Source organism: Calonectris borealis, chromosome 29 (assembly GCF_964195595.1).
Source record: "Calonectris borealis chromosome 29, bCalBor7.hap1.2, whole genome shotgun sequence".
In the NCBI taxonomy this organism is placed as follows: Eukaryota; Metazoa; Chordata; class Aves; order Procellariiformes; family Procellariidae; genus Calonectris; species Calonectris borealis.
In genome coordinates, this window is record NC_134340.1 from 3,997,754 (window position 1) to 4,019,621 (window position 21,868).

Consider the following 21,868-nt stretch of genomic DNA (forward strand, 5'->3'; position numbering starts at 1 on the left):
TATGCGACAAGGCTTACCTGGAGCCAGCGGTGCAGGTGAGGTACCGCAGAGTCCAGCCCTCCACAGCATATCCGTTTAATAATGATTTGGAGGCCAGGAGCTTGGCCCCTTCCTCACAGCAGGCCATGCAGGGCAGGGCAAAGACAGCAAGAATCAGGAGCCTCATCTAGAAGCAAAAAGAAAATGGAGTATCATTGATGATATTATTGCAAGGAGAACGCAAATGGGATAACTAAATGAGACAATTCAGGCCTTCACGTGCAGCAAGACATGAAGAGCTGTGTACTTCGCAGCAATATTGATAAGGGATATCACGGAGCAGGGAGAAACAGCCCTGGCACCACACAGGTCTGCAGCTGCCCCCCAGATACTTACGTTCTTGCTGGAAAGTGTACAGGTAACGGCACAGCAACGGCTTAGGGCGGCAGGCATGGCAGAACAGAAGATGGCTGTCTCCCTTTTCAAAGCCCCAACAGGTATCTCTCCTATCGTTGAAGCGGCATGGTGAAGGATGGCAGCTTTCCACCGCTGCCTGTGCCACCTCTGAGCTGGTTCTTCTCCCCATCGGATTCCCTGTTCTCCTCAGAAAGCACTTGCTCCTATTCCCAGCCACCGAGGTACCACCAACTCCCACCAGTGGCCTTTCTCTCCCCAGAACTCCCCGCTTCAGGCCACGTGTCCTTGTTTCCCTGAACCCAGCATCTCCGGAGCCGCCTCACAGCGAGGACGAGGACACCGCACTCTCATTATATACGCTGCCTATATACAGTGAGGTGCCAGAGCCCCCACTCCCTATGCCAGGGGACCCTTCCTTCCCCTCAACATTCCCCTGCCACAGTCTTCACACCGGCATTTCCACCCCAGGCTGCTCCTACACACCTGCACAGCCCGAGGGCTCCCTGCAAACCAAAGAACCCCCCAGCTTCACCGACTGCTGCCTGCAGGAGTCCCAGGGCCCAGACACCAGTGCTGCCCCCAGCTCAGTGACCCACCCCCCGAGCTTCAGGAGCAGCCCCTGCCTGGTCCCCCACGTCCCCACAAAGCCCACTCCCAAGACATCCCCCCAGGGACCTCTCCGAGAGGGAGACTCCTCTCAGGGCTCCCCCTCCACAAACCTCCTCTATCCCAGAACCCCTCCTCTGGCCCCAGACCCATCACAGCCCTCCCCTGCCCCACAGACCCCCCTGCTCTCCCCTCCACGGGCCCTCCCCTGCCCCACAGACCCCCCCGCTCTCCCCTCCACGGGCCCTCCCCTGCCCCACAGACCCCCCCAGCTCTCCCCTGCCCCACAGACCCCCCAGCTCTCCCCTCCACGGGCCCTCCCCTGCCCCACAGACCCCCCCAGCTCTCCCCTGCCCCACAGACCCCCCAGCTCTCCCCTCCACGGGCCCTCTCCTGCCCCACAGACCCCCCCAGCTCTCCCCTGCCCCACAGACCCCCCCAGCTCTCCCCTCCACGGGCCCTCTCCTGCCCCACAGACCGCCCCAGCTCTCCCCTGCCCCACAGACCCCCCCGCTCTCCCCTCCACGGGCCCTCCCCTACCCCACAGACCCCCCCCCCCGCTCTCCCCTCCACGGGCCCTCCCCTGCCCCACAGACCCCCCAGCTCTCCCCTCCACGGGCCCTTCCCTGCCCCACAGACCCCCCAGCTCTCCCCTCCACGGGCCCTCCCCTCCCCCACAGACCCCCCCCCAGCTCTCCCCTCCACGGGCCCTCCCCTGCCCCACAGACCCCCCCCCAGCTCTCCCCTCCACGGGCCCTCCCCTGCCCCACAGACCCCCCCGCTCTCCCCTCCACGGGCCCTCCCCTGCCCCACAGACCCCCCCGCTCTCCCTACGGACCCCCACGGCCCACAATCCCCCAAGACCCCCCAGGGCCCCCCCGGCCGCCCCTCACCGTCTCCGCCCCGTTGCCCGGCAACACCCAGCGGAACACCGAGTGAAAACACCGCCACCGGAAGTCCCCGGTGACAGGAAGTAACCCCCCGCCTCCCCGAGGCACGCTGGGAAATGTAGTTCTTCTCGGCCCGCCGAGGGACTCCGCGCATGCGCAGAGCGCGCCCCCGCGCTCCTTCCCGCCCCGGGCCTTCATTTAGGGGGAAGAGCGCTTGACCTGCGCAAGTGTTTGCAAACGCCACCTTTAATTAAAAAATATACTACTTTACCCCGGCCTGCAAGGGGCCCAGCTGCCCTCCAGAGAGCCCTGAGGCCTTCACCAGGCTTTGCTGGGGGCCATAATGGGCCCCGCTGCCCTCCAGAGAGCCCTGGGGTCTTTGCCGGGCCTTGCTGTGGCTTTCGAAGGGTTAGGTTGGGGTTTGGGGAGAGAAAGGGCAAAGCCCCAGTGTTTGGGAGCTGAGAAGGGGCTGCCAAAGAAAGGTGACGGCTGCAAAAAGCTTTCAGTCCTGGCCACGCTTGTGGGAGCCATAGCTGGGCGTCCGTGTTTGTCCTGGGCTCTGTTTTGGAGTTGGGTTAAAAGTTCTGGAGGGGCTCAAAGACCAAAGCAGGGATCCCAGAGAGAATAAAGGTCCTCTGGGGCACAAGGAAAGCCAGAGGATGACTAGCGAGGGAACTCAAAGGGTCCTAAGGCCGTTACAGAGACAAAAGAAAGCTTGGGGGGGGGAAGAGGAACTTGATCTGGGCAGAGAGCATCAGTTCTCATAGGGCGAGGGACTCGATAGAGGCATCCTAATTAGCACAGAGCACAAGAAGAGTGCTCTGGGATGCAAAGAAAGCCTGAGGAGGGACCCACCCAGCACTGTCCAGTACCCACCCAAACCCCCAGGACCCTTCTAGTGCCCCCAATACCTTCCCAGATCCCCACTACCCTCGAAAGTCCCCCCAGAGCCTCTAGTATGCCACAGAGCCACCCAGGACCCTCCAACTTTCTCCAGCACCCTCATCAGAGCCTCCCCCGGACTCTCCCAGAGCCCCTCGGTATCTTCCAAGACCCTCCCACAGCCTCCCAGTACCCACCAGAGCTCCCAAGGCCCTCCCAATATCCCCAGTACAATCCCAGAGCCCCCTCCATATCCTCCAATGCCATCAAGGGCCTTCCAAGTGCCCCCGGTATGCCCTCAGAGTGCCCCCAAGCCCTCTCCAAGCCTCCAGAAGACCCCAGAGCTCCCAGGGCCATCCCAGAACCTCCCAGTAACCCTGCTGAGCGCTCAAGTACACCCTAAAACTTTTCAGGACCCCCAAGAGCCACTCAAGACCCTCCCAGTGCCACCTATACCCACCCCAGTACCTGCGAGAACCCTCCCCATGCCCCCAGTACCCTCCCAGAGCCCCCCAGTTTGTATGGTTGTGTTAAGTCAAAATTTTTTTTTCCTTCATTGCGTGAGGGTCTTGGCCCATCAGCTCTTCGCTGGTTGATGTTTTTGCTGAAGATATGATGGGTTTTGATCCCCTTCCAAGGACAGAGCTGGAGCTGTAGGTGCTCAGTGAGAGATCTCCATGCTTGGAAAGGAGATGTCTTCAGTCGATAGGGTTTTAAGAGTGAGCAATGCTTTGGCAAAAGGGTTAAAAACCCCAACAATAACCTATCTGGTTATTGGCGAAGGCCAATACGTGATAGTTTTGATAGGTGATGCGAGCATTCTCAAATGCCACCTTGTGGATGGAGACTTGTTCAATTCCCCCATCTCCCCAAGGTGGCAGTGGCACCTCAGATCAGCACAGCGCCCAACTAAATATAAAAGTGATTCTCTAAGGTTTTCACTGAAAAAAACTACAAAACCTTTTTTAAAGCCTATAGTAAATACATAAATTTAAAGAAAAAGGGTTGGTGAACTTGCAATCTCAACCAAAAGGTTTAACATGAAAACCTTTTTCTTTCAGAATGGGTTTTGCCATCCCTGTTGGAAACAAGCGCTGTGTTTGATGATGGGTTGTGTTCTCATCATCATGAGAACTTACATCAACGTGAAACCATGGATATCGGCTACTTTCTCTCCCCCCACTTTTGGCAGCGGTGCGGGGGTCTGTATCACCCATTCCCAAATCATAGACATCGTTTGGAGAGAAACATCATTTGTGGAGAGGTTTTGTGAGAGGTCCTTAGGTGGGGGAGCACTGCCAGATGAGAAAGTACCAGCTGGAGTTCCCTCTGCCACCCATTCCTGCCTCCGGAGACCAAATACAGGATTTTTTGGACAGTGAAACTGATCTTTTATTTTTCAAAGAAATTCTGCAATTTCATCAACATCACACAGAGCTAAAACGATATCTGTATCATCGTAGCTGTACTCAACGCTAAACTGGAGAGAGGAAAATAGGATCTCCATTATAACTGTAGGTATCGCAGTTTTACCTTGAAAAAAACCCTTTTTTCCCCAAGAAGAAGTCAGTAGGTGCCTGTAAATCATATTCTAAAATCCTCCCATGCAAAGGACTCCCTCCCAGCCTGTAAGACAGGCTGAGCCAGCAGAAGGACTTTGCCCACAGAGCCAGAAAATGATTCTTGAAGTCAGTCGGTCCATGCAAGCGTAGGATTAGTGGTTTAACTGAAGCCTCTGGAGTCCTCTCTGAAGCACAGGGTCCGTCTATATTAGCGGGTAAGAGGCATAACTGGCGATGCCGCAATGGTTCGCGTGGTTTCTTGACATGCGGATATAGCCCTCGTCACCAAAACGCACACCCCAACTTTTGGGACAGGAAACAAACAAACAGACATGAGAAAAATTAAATTCCTTTTTCTGCGAGTGAAGCGGCAGCTTTATCAACCCCACAGCGTTGCAGTGTTTTCATTAACTGCTTCTTGGGATTTCTAATCCCGTATTAAGTTATGACAACACTCATCAACATAAAGGGAACTGAAGGTGGGTGTAAGTGTATTTTAAATGCATTTAAAGTTCCTTCACACTGCTAGGGTGACATAAAGGTGCTTTGACATGGCTAAGCACGCATCCTTCGGGAGTAGTTTAAGGACAATACCAACTTCCAGCTCTATAACAAGCCCCATTGCACAAGCACCCAACTGATCTCCCTCTCATCGGTATAAATATCAGTCGTTATAAAATTGTGAGGATGTCACTTTGAGCAGTGGGAGGTTACCGAGGAGGAGCTTGTCCTATAGATAGTGAGCATATAGATAACAAGAGTTCAGTGGTACAGTCGTGCCTCTACCTGTTTTTCACAAGCCAGTAATCCTTATCATTTAGGGTGCCGTAGCCAATCACGAGCACTGCGTGATTCACCTCCTGTGTGCACTGGGGGTCATCATACACACCTGGGAAAAAAGGAGTTTGGAAGCACGTCATCAGACCACAAGACCTCGTCTTCGAGTCGTCAGTGGGACTGAATTCAACCTTCAGCATCATCGCTAATGCTGCTATCTTAGGTTTTGTCATATTGATGCCTTCACCCAGGAATTAAGCCCCAACTTGCCAAATTCCACCAAATTTCATAAGCTTTACATGCAGAAAGACACAGAAGACTGTGAAGATGCTCTCCAGGGTGAAAGGACATACCTGACCTGTACAAGAAGAAGGTGGGCTGGGTGGCGTCAATGGCGACGGAGACAGGTCCGATGTTGGCTACAGCATCTTTCAGGGCTGCTTCGTCGGCTTGTGGGAGCTCAACGTACTTGGAGCAAGTGGCGGCTCGTGTGGAAGCATTGTATTGACATGTCCCATTCTGGTAAGAACAAGGGGGAGTTGAGAAGAGGAGTGTGAAGAATCCACCAGCAACATCTCAAGACTTTCAGGTACGTGTTTTCTATCAGCCTTTTTTTACCCTGTGCTATCCCGTTCTTAACTTTTCTTTGACCACCATTTTTCTATACACAGAATTACAGAAAAATGGCTGGAAGAACCTGAAGAGACCATCTGGTCCATCTCACTTCCCCACACCAAGAGCAGCCAAACCATTTCAACAGAATTCTCTGCCTTTTTTCTAGAAACCTCTGATGACAATACTTCTACCACTTCCCTGGAGAAACTGTCCTTGCTTCCTCATCCTTCCCATCAGAAGTCTCCTCCTCATGTTTAACCTAAATTTCTTCTATTGTAACTAAATTTCTTCTATTGTAAATTAAGCCCACGGCCTCTCATTCTCCCTCTGGACACAGAGAACAGCGTCTTTTGTCTCTGTAGCTGCCTTATGCATGTTTGAAGACTTGTATTCCACTTTTCTTTCTTGGCCTGAGTTACTTTGACCTGTTTCCATAGGCCATGTTTTCAAGACACCAGGTCATTTCAGGGCATCTCTTGTGTCTGGCGATCACGACTCTTAGCATTAGGATCTTTATTTTGTTATGGCTCTTTCCTTAAGACCTTGCAGCAGTCATACAGCATCTGTTACAAGCAACTTTTAAAAAAACAATCATATGAATGTTGTTCACCGGAAACCTCTGCCCGCTGAAATGGTAGAAATATCAATATCCCATTTTCAACCACAGAAGATGGAATAATACAGAGAGCTGAGAACAGGACCCAGGACTCCCGTCCCATTTTTCCCTTCCGTGTAGTACGTTGCCTCATAATTTATGTGGGACAGAAATAAACATGTAGAAATTCTGGCTCCCAGTCCAGTCATTCACCTATGAGAAAAAAAGAAGTTTAAAGGTCCCTTCCCCAGGTCTGAAAGAATCAGCTGCAAAGGCTGAGAAGGTGACACGAGACTGGTAGAAACCAAGACAGAAGGAAACCAGTGGGAGAGGAGGAGACGGGTGTCTACTCAGGAGAGCAGGACGAATGCTTCCATGCTCATATGTTTTTCTGAAGATTTCACGTGCTGTCTAGGTCTGATGCCTACCTGAGCTTTGTAGGGGTAGGAATCATCTGAGTCAATCCCTTGGTTGTCGATGATGTACTGGAAAGCACTGGTCATGAAACCTCCACTGCAGCCTTTGTTCCCGTACATCATGGAGCAGTCAACGAGGTTCTGGGTGCTCAGAGACACCAGCTTCCCTGTCTTCAGCTTCACCTGGGCTTCGAGGGCTCCCACGGCGCTGAACGCCCAGCACGACCCACAGGCACCCTGCAAAAGCCCCAGAGATGCTCAGACTGAGCACGGGACCGAGACACAAAGAGGCATAGAGAGAGCTTCAAACCTGGTTCTTCACATCTGTGACGCATCCTTTCTCCCTCCAGTCCATCGTGTCCGGGACTTTGCTGCCAGGCTGCGGTCGGTACGTTTGGCTCCTACGGTTTGGCCGAGGAGCAACGTTCAGCCCAGTTAACAAAGCCGCCACTTCCTCACTGGTCTGGTGGGAAAGAAAACACCGGCTCACGATCTCCTTGTCTCTGTTAAGTCCTACATTGGGTGTGTTGGAGGTGGAGGGGGATTTCCTTTGAACAGTCTGAGCTGCAAGAGTTAGCAGGTTTGTGGAGTCCTTGGTTTTTTATTTTTTACATTTAATTTCTAGCCGTTCATTGGAAAGGGCAAGAAAAAGAAAATACAAAGCTTAACTCCAGCACCAAAACCCCCTAGAAGCTGGTATGTTTCATTAAACAACACTACAACCTTGGGACATTGAAGAGGGATGATTTGCAAATATACATAATGACCAGGACCAGGTCCGCGCACCCCAAATGCTGCGTTAAGAAGGAGTTATTGCCTCACACCAGATTGCCTCACGCCAGTAGGTTGAACACAGGAATGTCTGAGCAGTTTGTCCATGGCTGCTGGAGTCCGCAAGAAGAGGATGGGCTGAGAAAGGTCGTTGGGAGTTTTTCCACCCCTCACCCGCTTATATTCCTTGTTAAACCAACCTCGCAGGTAATTAGAGACAAAGACAAGCCCCTTCTCAGCAGCACGGCCGGTGCCTACCATGTCTGCCAGGTGGTTCATGCCCAGCTCGTAGGAGTGCAGCCCCAGGGAGTGCTCCAGGTTATGCAGCGTCACGAGTCGCAGGTTCCTCTCCCACGTCGCGCGCCGGTCCCCTTCCTCTTTCTGAAACCAAACGCAGCCTCACGGTGGAGGAACAGCCCCCGCAGCCATTTCACCCCATTTTACCCCACAAAAGGTTGTCGGGAGCCCCTGCCAAACCACCCCTGGGAACCAGCAGTGCTTCGAAGCTCTTCTCCCCGCTGTGTGATGCGGCAGATGGTCATGGTGGAGCAGCACCCACCACGTCAGCACCCCAAGCCACCTCCACCCCCCCCAGGACACCCCTACCTCGTGGCGGTACTCCTTGCCGTAGGTTTTCTTCCAGAGCTGCCAGTGCCAGTCCAGCGCGGGGTCGGGGTGTCCCAGTGCCACCGCAAGCGCGGCCAAGAAGGCGATGGAAGCCGGCAGCTTCATCCCGCTCAGCTGGGACCGGGGAGTTGGAGCGACACGGCACGCACGCTGGGAGCTGAGGGCTCAGAGCCGGAGCCGTGCTTGACCCCTTAGTGACAAATCCGGTTTGGTAAGGGAGGCAGAATGGTGATGACATCCCTGACCTGGACTCCCTGGCATGCCCTTCACGGGGTTTCTGCACTGGGTGATGCCAACGGCTCCTGTCCTGCCTGCCCAGACAAGCACCCCGCAGCGGCACTGCCTGCCGCACTTGCTGCGTACCCCCAACCCCTGCGAGATGGGGTCCCATCCAGGACTCAGGAACTTCCCTCAGGGGGGAGAAGTCTGCTGGACTCAACCCCTGTCCCCGCTGGACACCGACACGCAGGGACACATCCAGACACGCGCCTCGTCTCACGGTTCCACCCTGCCCAAGAAACCCTCCCCGAAGGAAGCTTACACATCGCCTGGTCAAGTGCCTGTTTTGACAAACCTGTGTTTTCCAGCACCTTAAAAATAATTTTAAAAAAAAAATCCTATTTTCATCAGCTGATGTCCACCAGCTCCTGAGGATGGGCTACTACGTACAATTCAACTACCCGGAGAGGGCTTGGTGATCAGAGATAAGATGGAGTCAGAGTCCACATAAAAATATTGTTCTTCCAGTTTTACTTCCTCAAAGCTCAGTCCTCCCAGAGGGGTGTTAAACACAAAAGCACCCAACGTACCTGAAAAGGCTTCTTCTGGTGGCGGGTACCGATCCTCAGCTCCCCGGCAGTGCGCGTGTATGAGGTAAGGGGGATGCTGGGGACAAATCCAGCGCGTCCCCACCACCGCCGGGACACGCAGGACCTGCGGCACACGGCAGCTGCAACTCGTCGCACAAATCACGAGTCAGGAAATGAGGAAATGCTCTGATTTCATTTTCACTTAGCTGGGAACCGGGCTTGCCGTGCCGGTCGTGGGGTTATTTGAAGCAGGACCCTCAAATCCATCAGAAAACGATTGCAGCTGAGAGTTGCCTATTTCCAGCACCCCAAATATTAATGGCAAGGCCCTCACCGTGGTTTATGAGGCTCGTGGGGCCAGCGGGCAGGAGCAGGAGTCACACTCCTTTGATACGATTTTTGCATTTTGGTGACTTGGTGCTGAGCTAAGAGACAGGATGAGGTCAAGCACGGAGCCTTGCTACTGGTTTGAACTGGGTAGACCTGAGCTCCCATCTCACCTCCGCGGTGTAACAACCAGACCAAAGCCAACTCTTAGGGGGGAAAAAAAAAAAATCACGTTTATTCACTTTTCGGTGGGGTAGCACAGATGGGAAGAGGTGGTTTAAATACACTCATGGGATGGAGCTGAGCCGGCCAGCCTCAGCGCTGCGTGGACAGCAGGAGACACATCTAATGCACGTTACATTGCAGTCAGGCTGAAAACACAGTCAAGCAAAGTCTCCAGCTGCCTGGAAATCACGCTCCAGCCTCCGGTCAGGGCATCCTCTGCGTTCCCATGAAGGACAGCCAGGCAGGAGGGTGCATTTCTCACCACTACGAAGCACCATGGGACGTAAAATGGCTGCAAGAAACCTTCTAAGAGAAGAGGAGGAAGCAAAACAGTGTCTCAAGAGCTTTGAAGATGCAGCTGAGTCATTTTCTAAAAAGCTGCCGGAGATTGCAAGAGTTAGCAATGACAACAGAGAGCCCTCCACCTAAATAATTGAAATAATTCCCAACAGATTATCCCTTATTAGTGGATAAGTTCCCGGGGAGGGTGAATGAGATGGTCATACTCGATGAGACGCTTGAACAAGCCAACTGCGATCGCTCCTGATTTCTGCTGTAGAAATTCTATCTGTAGAAATCCAATGGGATTCCTCAAGGAGGGAAGGTTGGAGTAGAGCCAGGCACACTCGAGATCAGCAGGGTGAGCGGTGGCATCGCAAGAGCTTGTCCCGAAAGCAGGGAACCCTCTAGATCTGGGGGTAAGCACCGTAGCTGGCGATCCCGCAGTGGTTTCCACGGTTCCTCGCCATCCGGATATAGCCCTGGTCACCAAAATGCGCACCCCAACTTTTGGAAGAAGAAAGAAGCAAAAATTAGACAACAGGAGGTAACTGCCTCCTTCCGCACCACTCCTCACCCTCACTTTTTTCTCTCCACATCCCTTTTTTAAAATTTTTTTTCAACTCATGCTTCCTCCCCCGCAGCCACAGGAATAGCCAAATTCGCATCTTTTGGCCAAAAAGGCTGAACCTCCTGACTGCTTCCCTGCCAGATTTTGCGAACGCTGACTCTTCGGGGGTTGGGGGGGGGGGGGGGTTGGGGAAAATCACGTATTTTCTATGTGCTGGAGTGAGTCAAAACCACCAAGGAAATACCAGATAAAGGTGAATGAATTTGTTTTGTATATTAAAAATACACGTTTGGGTTTTTTTAAAATCCTACCAAGGCCAGAGATGAGAGGAGGAAACTGGTGGATTTTTAGCCCTGACATGAGGATAAAGGAGCTTTGTTGACAGAACTGCCCACAGCTGGGTTTTTTTTGGTGGTTGTTTTTAAAAAAGATAATGGTTTTCAGTTGCTGAATGTAGCTTTGCTGACATCGCAAGTTTTTTTTTTTTTCCAGAGATGTGTCTGTCTGAGCAGAATTCTGTCGTTTCAACACTTTGTTTCTTCTGGTTCTGCATTTTAAACAGTGAAAGACATGTTCACAAATACATTTTAATGCAAGGGGCAGCCCGGCTGCAATGACCCTTGCGGCTGTGCCTCCAAATTGGCCCAAGGAGGGGGTTCGCTGCTGTGTCTCCGAATCAAACCAGCTCGGTTTCTCTCTCCAGGAAGCACCAGCCCTTTGTGCTGACTCAGCACCCAGGAACGCTGGAAACCCTGGAGTTTCCCGCAGAGCAGAAATCCCATTTTTTGAGCCAGCACTGAGGAGTCAGGTGGGAGCGTTTTGGGTGACGTACGTCGATTCGGGTTTACAGGGCTTAATCGAGGGCCCTTTACACCATGGTTGCGATGGAGCTGAGCCCTAAACATACCTAAAGAAAGCTGATGGGCATCTAAAAGCGCACCGCGGGCACATCTTTGAAACCTTCAGGGTGCCCCTCGGAGAGGAGGCTGAAAGGAAAAGCTGCTCAGCGACTGGGTCTGCTGTACCTGTTTTTCACGAGCCAGTAGTCCTCCCCATCCGCAGAGCCGTAGCCGACGACGAGCACGGCGTGATTCACCACCTGAGAGCAGCTCGGGTCACGGTAGATACCTGGAAGGCATTTGGAAACAGCCTGTGGACAACTTGCCCTAAGTCACTGCCCAAATGGGAGTTAAATTCACTCTTTGGGAGGTGCCACCAATGCCTCTCGCCAAGAATGAGGGCAACACAAGCTAAATGCAAGTCAAAGCTGAACGAACTTATATTTAAGGAAGTTGGGCCATGGGAAGGAAAGCACATCCCTTTCTTGCCATCCCCTGAAGACCCACCAGCTTTGTACAAGAAGAAGGTGGGCTGCCTGGCATCGATGCTGACAGAGATGGGTCCCACATTGGCGACGGCATCCTTCAGCGCGGCTTCATCACCGTGTGGCAGGTCGACGTACCTGGAACACGTGGCTGCTCGCGCCGTCAGGTTGTAGCGGCACGCACCGTCCTGGCAAATGGAGGGGGAAAGTGTGTGCACAGAGTCCTGCTCTGCGTTACGTGAGTCAGAGCTGGTGCTCTTGGCGTTAAAGACAGACAACTCCGCGGTTTTCTAAAGTGGATTTCCTCTGGAAGCGGCAGGACTATTAATTCCTCCATTTTCAGCTGAGCCAACCTAAGCGTTGCCCAGGTCTGATGCCTACCTGAGCTGTGTAGGGGTAGGAATCATCCGAGTCAATCCCTTGGTTGTCGATGATGTACTGGAAAGCTTTGGTTCTCCATCCGCCACCGCAGCCTTTGTTCCCATAGCTCCTGGTGCAGTCAACGAGGTTCTGGGCGCTCAGAGACACCAGCTGCCCCGTCTTCAGCTTCACCTGGGCTTCGAGGGCTCCCACGGCGCTGAACGCCCAGCACGACCCACAGGCACCCTGCAAAAGCCCCAGAGATGCTCAGACGCTGCCCCACGGGACCAAGGCACGGGGAGGCACAAAGAGAGCTTCAAACCTGGTTCTTCACATCCGTGACGCATCCCTTCTCCCTCCAGTCCACCGTGTCCGGGACTTTGCTGCCAGGCTGCGGTCGGTACGTGGAGGTCTGGTTTGGCCGAGGAGCAACGTTCAGCCCAGTTAACAAAGCCGCCACTTCCTCACTGGTCTGGTGGGAAGGAGCACAGAGGCGTTCGCAACGTGCCGAGGTTTACTTTGCCCGACAGGAGAGCAGATCCATCCACGCATCCCACCCCACCGAAAGGACCAGGTTTGTCCTTGCATGTGGTTGTGGCGTCGCCAACGCTGTGCGTGCCACCCCCCTCGAGCAAACGCATGACTCCATGCTCGAGCCTCGCGGTGCAGCCGGCGCCTACCATGTCTGCCAGGTGGTTCATGCCCAGCTCGTAGGAGTGCAGCCCCAGGGAGTGCTCCAGGTTATGCAGCGTCACGAGTCGCAGGTTCCTCTCCCACGTCGCGCGCCGGTCCCCTTCCTCTTTCTGAAACCAAACGCAGCCTCACGGTGGAGGAACAGCCCCCGCAGCCATTTCACCCCATTTTACCCCACAAAAGGTTGTCGGGAGCCCCTGCCAAACCACCCCTGGGAACCAGCAGTGCTTCGAAGCTCTTCTCCCCGCTGTGTGATGCGGCAGATGGTCATGGTGGAGCAGCACCCACCACGTCAGCACCCTAAGCCACCTCCACCCCCCCCAGGACACCCCTACCTCGTGGCGGTACTCCTTGCCGTAGGTTTTCTTCCAGAGCTGCCAGTGCCAGTCCAGCGCGGGGTCGGGGTGTCCCAGTGCCAGCGCGGGGTCGGGGTGTCCCAGTGCCACCGCAAGCGCGGCCAGGAAGGCGATGGAAGCCGGCAGCTTCATCCTGCTCAGCTGGGACGGGGAGGCAGTGCCAGACCCAACCTGGGGGTTTTACTTCCCCACCGATTCCCAACCCCACCCCATCCCCTTAGTGCCTTTTTCCTTGGCTAGGAGCCGTCTCCGGGCGCACAGCGATGCTCTGCGGCCCCAGCGCAACCGTGACACAGGGCCAGACCCTTCCCGCACGCACACCTGCGGTGCCACCCCCCCAAGAAAGTCTCTTCTAAGGAAACTTCGCACATCCCCAAATATTTCCTCTGCCAACTTTCCGCCTCCATCGCTGTGGCAGCTCTCGGGGAAAAGGAGCAGTCGAGGAGGACGCACCAAGGAGGTAGAGATCAACTCTGTCCCCCAGGCAAGGGCAAAGGGACCATTTCTGCATGTTCTCCAGCCGAAAACGACCCCAGGGAGACGTCTCACCTGCCTGCCCGGCCAGGGCGCAGCTTTCCAGAGAGCCCGGGACGGGCGCGAGGGGCCTGGGGCAGCACGGGGGCGCGAGGAGGTCCCTCCGCTTGCTGCTGCCGGAAGCCAGAGAAATGCTCCAATTTCACTTTCTTTTCACAGCGTTCTGGTTTCAAACAATCCTGACGGCGCATCCTGGCAGGCCCCGACAAAATAACCAGCATCCCTCCTCCTCTCCACCACCCGGCCAGGCCATTCGCCACCCACGTCTTGGTGCGTGGGTGCAAGTGGGACAAAGAAACTTATTTTTAAGTGACTGAACTTTTTTTTGGGTGAATTTTTAAAGCGAGTATCACCTTCCCTTCCTGTTAGGGCTCGCCCTGAGCTTTGCTGCAGTCATTTTTCAATTTGTTTCATTAAAAGGAGCACTTGGGTTTGGCTTTTTGGGGAGACAGGGGGGTTTTGGCTGCGAAACGCCACCCAGCCCTGGCACAAACGTTTACCCCGAAGCCTCGGCGCTGCAGCCCGCAGCAGCTGCTTATTCATTGCTCTGCTTTCTTCCCCCTCTTTTTTCCCCACGTTTCTTCACCCTGTTGCAGGGGTCCTGCAAAACCACCTGGGATTTTGCAAAAAGACCCCAGCAGCACCTGCTCTCCCTCTTCGCCCAGAGTCAGCCGCGTTTTACCCTCGGCTCCTGCCCCCGTGGGAGAGGGAAGGACTTTTCCACCCCTGCAGCCCCATCCCACCACGGCGGCAGGACAGCACAGAGCAAACCAGCGCGAGCGTTTATTCCCAATAGTGTTTATTTTAAAAATAAAGTCATATCATTCTCTGCAGCCCCCACTGGGATGCGGGGCGGGGGGAGACAGATCCGTGCTCTCCGTGGGGGATATTCCACCTGCGGCGCTCCGCGTGCATTCCCGGAGGCAGAGGCCGGCGCGGGACCTGTTTGCACAAGCATCTCCGGACGGATCAGACTCTCTGGAGCCGGCCAGGCCCGGCCCCGAGCGTCTGCGGCCGCGGGAAGGCAGAACTGGGCACACACGGTGCCGGCACGGCACAGGAGTCCCGGGAAAACAGGGTTGGGGGGAGCTCACCACACCGTTCCTCTGCAGCTGGGGGGTCTCTCCCCTTTCCCGGGGGAGATTTCTCACGGAGAGGCAGAGATGCCCCCCAGAGCGACGCCAGCTTCGGAGTTTGGGAGTGAAAAGGCCGAGTTTGAACAGGGGGAAGCAGGGAGGGCGGCCGGATGCGGCGCGGGAAGGGAGCGCACCGGGAGCGCTCACATCTTGGGGAAGCTGGCGAGGTTGGCGATGCCGCAGGCGTTGTTCATGTTGCGCGCCAGGAGGACGTAGCCCTTGTTGCCCCACTCCTCGCCCCAGCTGTGGGGAGAAAAGGCAGAGCCTGAGCCGCCGGCAGAGCCGCCGGCAAACCCCGACCCGGTGAAAAGCAGCCCTGCCGTCCTGCCGTACCTGTTCTTGATGATCCAGTGCTTGGCGCCCTTCTGCGTGCCGTAGCCCACTGCCAGCACCGCGTGGTTGATGTTTTCGGCATTGCAGCTCTCGTCATAGTACACACCTGGGGGACGGGACAGAGGGTTACGCTTGGGATAAGCCACGTGGCCGTGCCTCAGTTTCCCCGAGCTGCCCCGCGGCCAGCGGGGATTCCCCCCGCAGCCCCTCACCCCGGCTGTAGAACTGGAAGGAGGGCAGGCTGGCGTCGATGCCCACGGAGACGGGTCCGATCCTGGCCACGGCCCTCTTCAAAGCCTTCTCGTTCCCTTCGGGGATTTCCCGGTAGCCGCGGCACTTGGCCGCCTTCCCGGTGGGGTTGTACATGCAGCTCTCATCCTGCGTGGGACCGGCAAGGTCAAGGTGAGATGGGGGTGGAAGGGCAGTCGGGGGGGAGCAGATGGAGACCTTACCCCCCTCCCAGCCCCTGACCTGGCCGATGTAAGGGTAGGCATCCTCCGAGTCGATGCCGCGGTTCTGCCGGACGTACTCGAAGGCGTTGGTCATGTAGCCGCCGCCGCAGCCGTCGTTGTTGGCCACGCAGTCCACCAGGTTTTGGGGGCTGAGGGAGAGCAGCTTCCCCGTCTTCCGCTTCAGCTGCCCCTCCAGCGCGCCCACCGAGCTGAAAGCCCAGCACGAGCCGCACTGGCCCTGCGGGGACACGATGGGTGACACCAGGGTGCCACCCCGCCCTGGGCACCGCCGGGAGCACCCTGCTTACCTGGTTCTTGACGGGCGTCACGTAGCCTTTCCTCCTCCAGTCCATGGCAGCCGGGGCTCTCTCGGTCCAGTCGGGGACGTACAGCGTCTCGTTGCGACGTGGGCGGCCACGGGGCACCTTCAAGCCCGTCATCATCCTCACCACCTCCTCGCTGGTCTGGGGAAGGAGCCCGGGGCGGATGGGTGCAGCCCTGGGGCTGGTGGGCAGAGCAGCACCCAGGGGCGCTCCGTGCCCTCTCAACCGCCCCGTTATTGTCCCCCCTGGTGACACTCACCATGTCACCCAGGTGGTTCATGGCCAGCTCGAAGGTGTGGACGCCCAGCGCGTGCTCCAGGTTGTGGGTGTTGATGTACTTGAGGTTCTTCTCCCAGATCAGCCTCCGCGCCACCTCGTCCGCCTGCACCATGGGGTGAGACGGCGCTGGGCGTCCTGCCCATGGCCCCCCCCACCGCCAGGGACACCCCCAAGGACACCAGCCCCGTGGGGACATCACCAGGGTGGTCCCCAGCTCCCCCCAGTAGTCCCCTCCCGCGGGCTCTGCCATACCTTGCCGTTGTACTGCTTGCGGTAGGTTTTCTTCCATAGGTCCCACTGGGTGTCCAGCTCCCGCTCGGGGTGCAGCTGGGCCACCACCACGGGGACCAGCAGGGCCAGCAGCGTGGGCCACCACATGCTGGGGAACGGGGACAGAGACTGAGCCTGGGGGGGCTGGACGGGGACAGGGCCCTGCGCCCACAACCATGTCAGGCTATAGGGGACTGGGACCCCCTGCCCACCCAAGTGCTGGGCTATAGGGGCTGGGACCCCGCGTCTGTCCAATTTCAAGGCCGTGGGGGACCCTATGCCCACCCCATAAGGAACTGGGACCCCATACCCACCCTGTTAACGGGCTGGGGGAGGCCAGAACCCCGCACCCACCCCATGAACAGGCCATGAGAACCAGCACCCCCTGCCCACCCTCTGTTTTTGGGCCAGGACCCCACGCGCACCCCGCTTTGGGGCTGGAGGGGACCGGGACCCCCTGCCCACCCCGCTTTGGGGCCGGGACCCCGCCGCGGGCGGTGCTGGCCGGGCGCAGGCATCACATGAGCCGGGGCAGCTGGTTCCCATTACCGCCCCGCTGGCGCCTTGCCGGCAGCCCCAGGCCACGGGGAAACCGAGTTTTGGGGGCGCACGGAGCAGGAGGTGCGGGGGGGGGACGGACCCGGGCATCCTGCCCCCTCCCTTGCTTTACCCACTCGCCCCACCACCCACTTTCTCACCAGACCCCCGGGGCAGAGCAGGAATGGGGACACCAGGCCGAGCCTGCAGCCCCGCTCGATGCTCCGTGCCTCAGTTTCCCCCTTCGCACCTCTAAGGGTCCCGACGCTGCCACACGGGACCCTATTTCTCCCCAACTCCCACTGGGGTCCATTTCCCTGGGGAAAAAGCCACCCGACTGCCCCAGCAACGCCCCGTCGGGTCTCCTGTCCACCCACGGGACCCTCCCCGCGCCGCTTACCCCAGCATCGCGCTCTCGGTGGGAGGATGGCGCAGCCCGGGACCGGGAGATGCGGGTGCCGCGTCCGCCGCTCTTTTATGCGCTGGATTGAGGAAGTTAAGAGGCAGCTGGAAAATTTTGGCAGTCGCCCGGGTTTGCACAGGGTTGGAGGGAAGGAGGAGACGGGGGGGACGCAGAAGCGGCTCCCTCCCGGCTTCACGTGATGTTGCGGGGCAGAGCTGAGTCAGCCCCGGCGCAGGGGCCGGTGGCTCTGGATCCTGCCCCGGGGACACCCTCCTGCCCCAGGGATGTCCTCTCGCCCTGGGGACACCTCCTTGTCCGAGTCCTGCCCCAGGGTCACCCTCGGTAGAGGGGCTGCTTGTTCCCGGGAGACCCACAATCCCCCCAGCACCCCAGGGAGGGCTGAGCACCCACTGCTTCAGGAGAGGCACTACGTGGCAGGATTAGACCCTCCCCAGCAGCTCAGGGTCGTTGTCTGACATCTGGAGCAGAGGACAGGACCTCATCTCTGCCCTCATGTCCCCAGCCCACGACTGCTTCCCCTGCCACCCCTCGTGCCCGTTCTGGGGGGCACAGGTAGGGCCCGGGGGGACCGGGCCTATCCCCGGCCCCACGGGGAAGGGGGACCAGACGGTGCTTTCTGCGGTGACTGGCACCTCGTCACGCGGCTCCCGCTGGGACGAGTCAGAAAACCTTGTTCGCTGCCCGGAAGGTCCTGGGGTGACCCGGTGGCATCAGTCGGCGGTCCCAGGCACGCCACACCGGGGACGTCGTCATCCAGCCGCGGGTACGAGGATGGAGCGAGGGGCAGAGTTAAGGGGATGGGGCAGCCCCGAGGCGCGGATGCAGGCTGGAGCCGCCTCTGAACTGCCCCCGTGCCACCCCATCACCGCAGGGGTCCCCTGGGACAGGGACCCGCACCCCACATGCGAGCTCCCCCTCCCCGGCTGCTGGGAAAGGGGGTGGCTGAGTCAGCCCAGGGCTCCACCGCGGACTCATCGCCCCGAGCACGGGGACCTGACTCGGTCGCGCATGACCAAGGCGCGGGGAGCCGAGTGGTTTAGGGGGCCACGCTCCTTGGAGACGGGGCCAGAGAGAGATCGGGGCGGGGGGCGGCGAGGCTGAAGTAGGGGCACTGGGCTGAATCCCCCCTCGGGCTGCAGGGCTCGGGGAGAACACGGCAACCCACGACCCCAGAGATCACAAGGGACTGCTAACGCGCTCCAGACCGCGACTGCAAGTAATTAAGAGGGGGAAGAAGGGAGGGAGCTCCGGGGAAAGGCAGCACCGAGCACCGCTGCAAGGCCGGGGATTCAGGGCAACGCTGTTGTGACCACGGCCACAGTACGGGGGGAGGCAGAAACGAGACAGAGCTTTGAAAAAGGGAAAATATCTTGTTGTAAAATCTCTGCTACATATAATCATCTGCAATTCCTGCACCAAGAGGGAGCCCTGGGCCCAAAACAAGCCCCCTCGAGGAGGTTTGGCTCCTGCCCACCCCAAGCGATTGTATGATAAAATAACCCCCCCCACGTGGAAAAATAATACAGTTATCAAAACGGGATGTGAAGGGAATAAGCCTCTGCCCTGCGGCTCCGTCCCATGTCCCCCACCTCTGCAACAGCACCAACAGCCCACGGGAAGGGCCCAGGGACCCCGCGGCGGGGGGTGGCAATGCCGAGGCCCCGCCAGCCCCTCACCAGTCCTCGTCCTCCCCTGCCGCCAGCGCCAAAGCCAGGCCAGCGTTTTCCAGCAGGTTCGGCATTTGCCGGCTGCTCCAGCCGGTTTCTTTTCCCCAGCAGCCTGAATCGTCCACGGCAGGACCCGACATCAGGGGGCTACAGCAGCGTCACCCACGATGGCTCAGGGAGCCGGGCTCTCGGCCTGGGGACACAGACCTGGAAGTCGTTGCTTCTCGTCCATGCGGCCCCCAGGTCCTGGTGTGCTCGGGGGGGGGGGGGTGTTTCGAAGCACCACAGACAAGTCTGGCTCCCACTGCTGCCCTGGGACAGAGCTCAACAGCTGAAGGACATCCCTCCAGAAAGCATCGGAGCTGTAGCTTCACAAAGGTCGAGTTCCCCAGGGCTTGATTTCTATGGAAATGGGAATTTTCCTCCTCCTTTGGCAGTTGAACGCTGCTCCATCCTCCCTCCGGTCAGGCTGGCAGGGCTCTGACACCGGAGGACGGTGCAGCTCCGTGCTGGTCCTTCACGTGCCCCCTCTGCCCTGCAAGCAGGCGCTGTGAGCCCGAGTACGAATACCTGGTATGGTTAACACCTTGCTACTTTACAAAGTAAATCTCCTCTAAGCCTGAGAAAACTCCACAGCCTGGCAAGGGGGATGGCACGGGATGCGACGGGCTGCTGCGGAGGAAGAGGGGCCCATCGCGGTTATTGCTGGTAGCAGTTTCCTTGGGTGAAAGCGTGGGCGTGGATCACGGGACGTTTCCAAACTCCCTAATGGGAGCTTCCCACCTTTCCATCGGTAAGTTTGGAAGTGGTGTTTGAAGTGAGAAAAAAAAACTTCAATTCTTAATTTTCCAACAAAAGCAGGAGAGAAAAAAACCGAAAGCTTTCTGCTCCACTACCAAGAGGAACCTCTCTGGGTCTCTGCGAGTACTGAAACTTGACCGTCAGCAACACAAATGTTTCCAAGCCTTCCCCACATGGACGTTATCTGCTAGCGATGTCTCCGAAATCTGCTCGTGGGGGGTCTCCCCCAGCATCGCACCACCAAGACCCGCGACCCCAAACACCACATCCCTTCCCTGCCCCACGCCAGCAGAGGACGTTCATGGCCAGCCCGGGGGTCTCAAGCAGCCCCACCAACACGCAGGGAGGAGGGAGCAATGCCCAGATTTCATCCAAAACAAAACCAGGCTTCCAGGAAAGCTTCGTATTCGTCCCCCGTTGCAGCTGAGCCAAGTTCCCTTCCAAGTCAAACTCTGCAATGAACAAATTTTCCTGTTGAGATTGAAGCAAGGCTTGCCATCGCAGGGGGAATCGAACTGTTCTTCCAGCCCCTACAGACCCTGAGGAGAGCAAGATTTGCCACAAGTCTTTTTCCACTGAAGAAGCCAGAAGATTCAAAGTCAAGGTTTAAAATTAAAAAAAAAAAAAAAAAAAGAAAGTATATATATAAAAAAAATAATTCTGTTCCCTATCTTCCCCTGCTCTCCTCCATTTTGTGATTTGGCAACAGGGTCATCATATGGCATGAATTTTTCTTTAAGGAGACGGTGAGTGTAAAAGCAAATACTGCCATTCAGAGCACGTAGTGAAAATGCAACTCCTCAGCAAGCCGCCGCACAAATCCAGGGCCTCTCCGTGCGGGGAATCAGGCGTCCAGCTCCAAAACGAAGGCAAGGAACTCAATCTAGATGTGGTAAAATTGCATGGACAGGGCAGAGCAGTTTTTTCTCCCCCATAAGCTGACAAAAAGCCTGTTGAAACATTGGTTCATGGCAGCACAGAAACCATCAGCTGCAAAACTGATGCATCGAGAACAAAGCTACATAGATAATATTTTTATGGCTCGTAACTATCCCGTCATTCACACGAATGACTGGGCCCGGAGGGATTTTATAGCTCACACTGAGTACAGAGGCCCATATTCATTGCACAGTTCACAGAAGAGAGACGGCATCCGAACAAACACCAGCGTGCCTGCCAGCATGGGAACCTCCAAACAAGCACCCCAGACTGGAGACGCAGCAACAACCCTCCAAAGACGGCCGAGCTTCCTCCAAGAAAGCCGGCTTATGACAAGGATTCTTACCCAAGCATTCTCCAGAATTGCGTTATACAGGGTTAACGCTTGGAAGAGAGTTTCTTCCAATATTTAAAAAGTTACAATACTTTGTGTTTTATAGAAAAAGAGTCACGGTATAGAAGATTGAAATAAAAACAGTAAAAGCCACCTTATGAGTTTGGAGGGGCTGTCTGTAATCCAGACGGGAATCCCTCCGACCAACCCAGCGTGCAGAACGAAAACCGCTCGCGAGCGGCTCCGGAAACACGGGGCCTTCGGTCAATGAATGCCGCTGCTCTCGCAGCGCTCGAGTCCTGAAGCCTCCAGGCGAACAGTCCCCCACTGCCAGCACCGCAGAGAGGAGGTGCCCAAAACCACAACATCCTCCTCCTGCACGGCCGTCCATCCTCCAGGCTGTCGGGCAAAGTTTTGCCTCCAGAAGGTAGGAAGTGTTTAGAAAGTTCAGCAGTCTTTGAACAAAAGACTTAGGTGTTTTCCTTTACACATGGATATTATATATAGCTATGATTTGCTTCCCCTATGGCTTATTTTATTCTGAAAAAGAAGGGAATATATTCAACTCTGGGAACTCTTCGTTGTTGTAGTTGGGTCCTTGGTCTCCCAGCATTGTCAGCATGTCCTGCGAGGATACAAGGGGAGAGTTGTTACCCGGATTAGAATATCACGTTGGTAATTTAGACACGGAGGAATTTGCCAGAGAAGATACTGCATACCAGGGTGGTCCCTTTCCTCCCGAGGGCACACAGGGTTTG

General features: G+C 56.5%; 5 protein-coding genes across 12 annotated transcripts in view; all 5 read right to left on the reverse strand.

Moving 5' to 3' along the window:
- Window positions 1-1,984, reverse strand: part of ARHGEF2 (Rho/Rac guanine nucleotide exchange factor 2) — a 31,237-nt gene extending 29,253 nt beyond the window's left edge. Inside the window, exons 1-3 of the mRNA XM_075176351.1 lie at window positions 1,896-1,984; window positions 376-485; window positions 18-166 (exon numbers count right to left, since the gene is read on the reverse strand). The gene's annotated coding sequence lies outside the window, so the exon portion shown is untranslated. The remainder of the gene's footprint in view (window positions 1-17; window positions 167-375; window positions 486-1,895) is intronic.
- Window positions 1,985-4,141: 2,157 nt separating this feature from the next.
- On the reverse strand, window positions 4,142-13,707 carry LOC142073522 (cathepsin S-like). Of its 2 annotated transcripts, none has more exons than XM_075133378.1 (8): window positions 13,631-13,707; window positions 8,117-8,251; window positions 7,769-7,891; window positions 7,050-7,202; window positions 6,752-6,976; window positions 5,467-5,632; window positions 5,123-5,225; window positions 4,142-4,639 (listed from the first exon to the last, which is right to left on the reverse strand). In XM_075133378.1, the coding sequence occupies exons 2-8, from the start codon at window positions 8,240-8,242 to the stop codon at window positions 4,540-4,542; spliced, it is 996 nt and encodes a 331-aa protein (XP_074989479.1). In that variant the 5' UTR covers window positions 8,243-8,251; window positions 13,631-13,707; the 3' UTR covers window positions 4,142-4,539. The 2 variants fall into 2 exon arrangements, with proteins under 2 accessions (XP_074989479.1, XP_074989478.1); XM_075133377.1 differs by lacking the exon at window positions 13,631-13,707 and adding an exon at window positions 8,947-9,114 and having other exon boundaries at window positions 8,117-8,327.
- Window positions 9,496-13,679, reverse strand: LOC142073521 (cathepsin S-like). Its single transcript, XM_075133376.1, has 8 exons — window positions 13,631-13,679; window positions 13,061-13,222; window positions 12,713-12,835; window positions 12,355-12,504; window positions 12,054-12,278; window positions 11,695-11,860; window positions 11,374-11,476; window positions 9,496-10,284 (listed from the first exon to the last, which is right to left on the reverse strand). Exons 2-8 carry the CDS (start codon window positions 13,211-13,213, stop codon window positions 10,185-10,187), a joined length of 1,020 nt encoding a protein of 339 aa, XP_074989477.1. The 5' UTR covers window positions 13,214-13,222; window positions 13,631-13,679; the 3' UTR covers window positions 9,496-10,184.
- A 696-nt stretch (window positions 13,708-14,403) lies between the features above and the next one.
- CTSK (cathepsin K) lies at window positions 14,404-18,138 on the reverse strand. The gene is made up of 8 exons (XM_075176317.1): window positions 17,346-18,138; window positions 16,391-16,517; window positions 16,119-16,241; window positions 15,845-16,000; window positions 15,556-15,774; window positions 15,297-15,462; window positions 15,085-15,190; window positions 14,404-14,994 (listed from the first exon to the last, which is right to left on the reverse strand). Exons 1-8 carry the CDS (start codon window positions 17,351-17,353, stop codon window positions 14,895-14,897), a joined length of 1,005 nt encoding a protein of 334 aa, XP_075032418.1. The 5' UTR covers window positions 17,354-18,138; the 3' UTR covers window positions 14,404-14,894.
- A 581-nt stretch (window positions 18,139-18,719) lies between these two features.
- Window positions 18,720-21,868, reverse strand: part of ARNT (aryl hydrocarbon receptor nuclear translocator) — a 29,129-nt gene continuing 25,980 nt past the window's right edge. For all 7 annotated transcript variants that reach the window (XM_075176313.1, XM_075176310.1, XM_075176308.1 and 4 more), the window contains one exon: window positions 18,720-21,735. In XM_075176313.1, the coding sequence (XP_075032414.1) occupies window positions 21,646-21,735 (90 nt within the window). In that variant the 3' untranslated portion in view covers window positions 18,720-21,645. The remainder of the gene's footprint in view (window positions 21,736-21,868) is intronic.